Genomic DNA, 5322 nt, shown 5'->3' on the forward strand with positions numbered 1-5322 from the left:
AGAAAAGGGAAATTATTGCAAATGATCGAGAGTATAGCAAAGTGCTTAAACTTAAAGTATAGATATACACGTTCACGTAGCACGCAACTGGCACACGCGCTCCCCCCGGCATATGGTGCGGCGCACGGTCCCCCTTTTTCAGTTCCGGGGGACGAAGAAACGAAGGGGGCTGCAGCGGCGCGTGCTCAAAATCCCCACCACGGCCTGTTCCTCTGTTCGCAACGCGTCGCACACAAAGAATCCACCGCTGTCCGTGTGTTTCCCCCTCACAATTTTCAACCCCTGTCCTGCTCGCACTCGAGCGTTTCCCTTCCCTTTCGGTCCGCGTCGTCGCGAGCCCTAATTCCCCCCGACCGGCGTCTCCGCCACCCTGTCGAACCCCCGGCCCTGGCGGTGCCGGCGAAACGCTCTCTCGCTGAAACCTAACCCATCTCTATCGGATGTCCGCGTTCATTCTCAACGCGGACGCCATGCGGTGCGTGTGCGTAGCACGGAGGTCTGATCAGAAAACGAATGCCGCTGCCGCCAGTCGCTGCCATCGGAACGAAACGCGCGTGAAAAAGTGACACCGATGTAGAACACCTCGGGAGGCCTGGGAAACCCGGAGGAATTCGGAACGGATTCTCTCGAGTGTCGAAACGATTAAAGAAATAAGTGAAAACCGAGTGAATCATCGATACCGAGTTGTACGGATATCAAAGTGTACTTTTAAAAAACCGCGAAGACTTGTCACTCCATCGGACGTTTTACCTTCCTCCTTTGGTGCCAACATCCGTCCATTTCACCCCGTGGTGCACAAAGCTGATCAGACCGAATCTTCGAGTTCTCCGTTCATTTTCCTGACCATGCGAACTGTGAACGATTGTCCGATAACGAAACGCCGGGTGTTCGAAGTTTCCCGCGTGAACGGAGTTACATCAGTGTAACGTGTGCGCGAGTCAGGACTGGTTTTAAGGACTCACGAAGCCGTGAAAGGGTTCCCGATGTAGAAACACCGATCCCAGGATTTTCCAACGTGCCTTACATTTTTACCGAGTGGCTTAACTTAGTTTTACGGACCGAGCAACGACGATTAGATTCAAGTGCCTTAATAAAAGTTGGAATGAGTCAGATGAATTCGTAATAGGTGTACACATGTGTGTCATTGCCTGTGTAATCGTAGATTTTCAATATTTATATTAGAGCGGACTCGTTGTTCGAAGGTTTCCTTGTAAATAAGAACGTTTAATTGGTGCTATACTGTTTCCCCAGTTTTATTGTGATACGATTCGATCTCGATTCCAATTGAAGAGTCACGCAACGTTCTTACGGTTTCATCATCGTGTGAAACAACGAGTCAAGCGTTGTCCATTATATTCGACATTTTCAAGAGTTTCGCAAAGAGTAACGGGGCGATTCCGAGGAACAATTTTGCGAGGAGTCGACGACCGTCGCCGAGAAGAATAGACGGTGACCTCATGCTTTACTTAAGTCGTTCTGACCGGCAACGAGACAATTGGATCTTGGTTCGGGTCATCAGCTTTGTCGTTTGGTAGAAAAAGAACCCGGACTGTCATCGAACGGTTCCTACGGCTGAATACACCACGTGTCTGCCATTAAATTATACAAGCCTGCTTCTAACTCGATCCGCGGCCAGAAATTATACACTGTACCTGTTGAGCTCTAATAATTAAAAAGATTTCAATGTTCCCATTAAAGTTTCAGTATACTTTGTTAAAATAATTCTATCGTTAATCTGTTATGTGTAAAACGAAAATAATACTGTTGTCATTTTCACGAGATAATAAAAAGTGGAGATTTTATAGAAAAACGTAGAATACGAGACAGTTACTTGGAAAGTTTGGTAAGATATTTGACCCAGATCTCGGACGTTAAATCAGACAGTCGTCTAACCGTCTGCGTCGATGATCGTCTCCGAAGGGGACGCAGCGCGTTTTATTTATAAGTCTATCAATTAGACTCGTCCTCGACAGGCATTAGAGCCGATAAATTTGCCTCGTCGACTTTGCTATTCTCACGAAGCGAACTCGTGCTCTCCGCAAACCCCATTGTTTGCCTCCTCGAAATTGTCGCACTTCCAATAGACCGATGAGGAGAAATTCCATTCGAGGAATCGAGTACTTATAATCGAATCGGTGGATGACACTTTCTATCCGAATAAGCGGATCAGAGAATAGCGATCAGGATGTCTACTATGGGCGTTACGGTGTTCTGCAACAGGGTGCAGTTGAACGGGAACGACCAGGAGCAGTTGATGCTGCTCAGGACTCTCCAGGATAACGAGAGTAACATAATCGGTAATCAGCCGCACTTGATAGTGCCCAAGAACAATAACAACAACAATAATAACAGTGATGGGAGCCCAGCGATCGTGTTGCCACCGTACGATCCGTCCCGGTTGAAGAAACACGGGAAGAACGGGCAGCCACCGCCGGTGGCCGTCGCGCGGCGCAACGCCCGCGAGAGGAATCGCGTAAAGCAAGTAAACAACGGGTTCGCGACGCTGAGACAGCACATCCCGAGCCACATCGCTGCCGGTTACGGAGACAGGGGCAAGAAATTGTCGAAAGTAGAAACCCTGCGAATGGCCGTTGAGTACATCAGGGGATTGCAGAGGCTGATCGCCGAGGCGGACGGGGTCGAGTACGACCCGAACGCTGGCATCGCGCAGTGCTTACCATCGCCTACGAGCAGTATCGTTTCGTCTACTCATAATGGATCTGGGGAGAGGCTAGTCCTCGACGACGACGTTCTCGCTGCCGAGGACGACGACGCCGACCAGCTAGACGAAGACGAGGAGAACAGGAAGAAGAAAAAATCCAAGTAAATTCTCAACATAATATAAATAAATAATATGGATACTATTTAAAAAAAAAACAGTATGAAATATCATTTATAATCACACATGTTTTGATAAAATCAATCCATTCATATCATTCGATGATAATGATATTGATGAAGAAGTGCATTCACGTGCAAATGAAATTCAGCTACTTTACATTTATTTCCTCTATATAATATACTGTTTTACGTGCCACACATCGTATCATTTAAATAATTAAGTCATCAGTATTCGCAATAATTATAATAGAAATAAGTAAATGTTTTAAAAACGCAATCACCCCTTGTCAAATTTCAGGTTATCGCCAAACCGGACAGCGGTAGCATCACCTCGCGATTACTATGCTTCCTCAGTGGGCGATGAGGAGAATTTAGAGCCAAGCACGCTCTCGAACACGATTCGGCTTTCGCCGAACTCGGTGGCGTCTCCACCCTCGGAGTACTACGGCCAAAACGAGGAGAACCTCGAGCCGCGGATTCTGTCGCCGTACAGCGGTGCCGGCGACAGCGAGGAAGGCGCGACCACCGTTTACATGGTCAGCCCGGAGACATTTCCCGTCGCCGTGTACTACAAGCAGGAGATCACCGAGCCCGGCGAATTCATGGACGTCGTCAGCTGGTGGGAACAGGAGCAGGGCAGGCTGGTGCACCAACAGCACACACAACGGCTCACGCACGCGTAATAAAAAAGGTCTGTGCAGCAACTATTTTCCCATGCAAATCATTTCGACACTTCGAGATTCGTATATTATATAATTTGTAGACGAATAAAGTTCTTGATCTGGTAAAATGTAAAAATGCATTCGTTTAAATATGAACTTTATGCATTCTGACGCAACGACCGAATATCCGTCCATGAAAGTAAAACTTGGAGTAATATTCAAATACTCTTGGAAATACCTACATTCATATCGAACTTCTGATTGCTTTTATGCTTAGAACCCGCAGAACGTTTACTCGTTTTAATTGTTAAATTATCAGCGACTAGTAAAGTTGCACGTGGGTTGTAAAATGTCAGACGCACTGGCATAATTGTGTATAAGCAGCCAGTGACTCTTGCGGGTCAAGCGCAAAGCGTAAGGAATACTTACGGGTCCCTTGTCAGAAAATGAAGTAGTTTAAGTGGCTTGAAAATTGTCGGCACTGTCGGTCGGTTTAACAGCGTACGTGACAACTACTTACTTGCGCCTCTGAGGAAGCGTCGCCAAGTGGAAACTCATGTACGCCCGTTTCCTCTCGAACACGTGCTTCAGACACGGTCCCGAAAATAAACTTATAGTACTCGAGTATTCTAACCACTTTGCGCGATGCTCCAGCAAAAATGATTCCGATAAAAGTTGTAGATTCAGTTTTCATTATTTCTTTTAAGAACTCATTTAATGTTTCATATAAATGTATTAATTTATTCGATATTTTCCTGATTCATTGAACAAGCGCATAACTGGTAACTCATTCAGATCTAACATAGCACAGACTTTAGTATCTATCTCTCGATAAGATTACAGTGGAGTGTGTACTTAAATAAACGATACAGGAGAAACTGTTCTCCCGCCAAGCATCAGGGCGCGTGTTAAAGATAATTTCAAGTTCACGGTGGCAGCTCACGCTCCTGCTGCTGTTCGTGCCTGTAAACGTTCCTGCAAACGATTCGAGTGTCAAAAAGGACTTATACCGCTCTCTCCCACGAACGGAAGCGGTTCACCATTTTGCCATATGTCGGGTATCCTTGAAATAATCTCTCGACCAGACCTTTCCCAATCTTACTTGTAGCGTCCAATCGCGACGGCATTGATCCATTTCTTTAACCATAGATCACGTAGACGCTTTCCGCGAGAATCCACTTCCCATTTTTTATACATTGTCGAAATTGAGGTAATAAAAAAGATATTGAATGGATTAATAAATTAAATATTAAATGTAATAATAAATGTTATACGAAATCAGATATTAAATGAGTAAATAATTGATCTTGTGAAACAGAATAATAAGTTTTTTTCTTCAGCGTCTCGCGTTCTTCGACGTTGACGAAGTTAGACAGACGGGGTCGCGAATGCAAAAATCGAGAGGAAGGAAAGATCGGTCTGGTTGTGGTGCAGTCCACAAATAGAAATCATGATTTCCTTAGAAGCGTTCGTAAACCCACGTGCCACGCAGTCAGTCAAATATGTACCCTACGCGTGCATGTATGCACCTTATGTACGTATGTATAACGCGTGGAAGCATGCGCGCGTATCGGCACTTAGCGCGACCATAAGGCGACAGAAGCTTTTCAGTATTCTCAACATATGGGTAGCAGGGAAACGGTCGTTACGGATAAAGAATATGGGAAAGAAGGAGCGAAGAAATTAACGCTTCTTCGGGTTGAACAAACAGAGATTCTCTTTTGTTATCAACAAATCTGCGGAATTTATGTTTTATTTAATAAGGAGAGTGTCACAAAATTTTAGATTGTGTCATTAACGTGACACGACGAAGAACAAA

At 45.3% G+C, this 5322-nt stretch overlaps 1 protein-coding gene across 1 annotated transcript in view; it reads left to right on the top strand.

Moving 5' to 3' along the window:
- The first annotated feature begins 427 nt into the window (after nucleotides 1-427).
- Nucleotides 428-5322, top strand: part of LOC108625954 (helix-loop-helix protein delilah) — an 8212-nt gene continuing 3317 nt past the window's right edge. The window contains exons 1-2 of the mRNA XM_018026317.2: nucleotides 428-2823; nucleotides 3140-3532. Of these exons, the coding sequence (XP_017881806.1) occupies nucleotides 2186-2823; nucleotides 3140-3524 (1023 nt within the window). The 5' untranslated portion in view covers nucleotides 428-2185 and the 3' untranslated portion in view covers nucleotides 3525-3532. The remainder of the gene's footprint in view (nucleotides 2824-3139; nucleotides 3533-5322) is intronic.

The sequence above is a fragment of the Ceratina calcarata genome, unplaced genomic scaffold (genome assembly GCF_001652005.2).
Source record: "Ceratina calcarata isolate Rehan_Ccalc_2016 unplaced genomic scaffold, ASM165200v1 scaffold382, whole genome shotgun sequence".
In the NCBI taxonomy this organism is placed as follows: domain Eukaryota; kingdom Metazoa; phylum Arthropoda; class Insecta; order Hymenoptera; family Apidae; genus Ceratina; species Ceratina calcarata.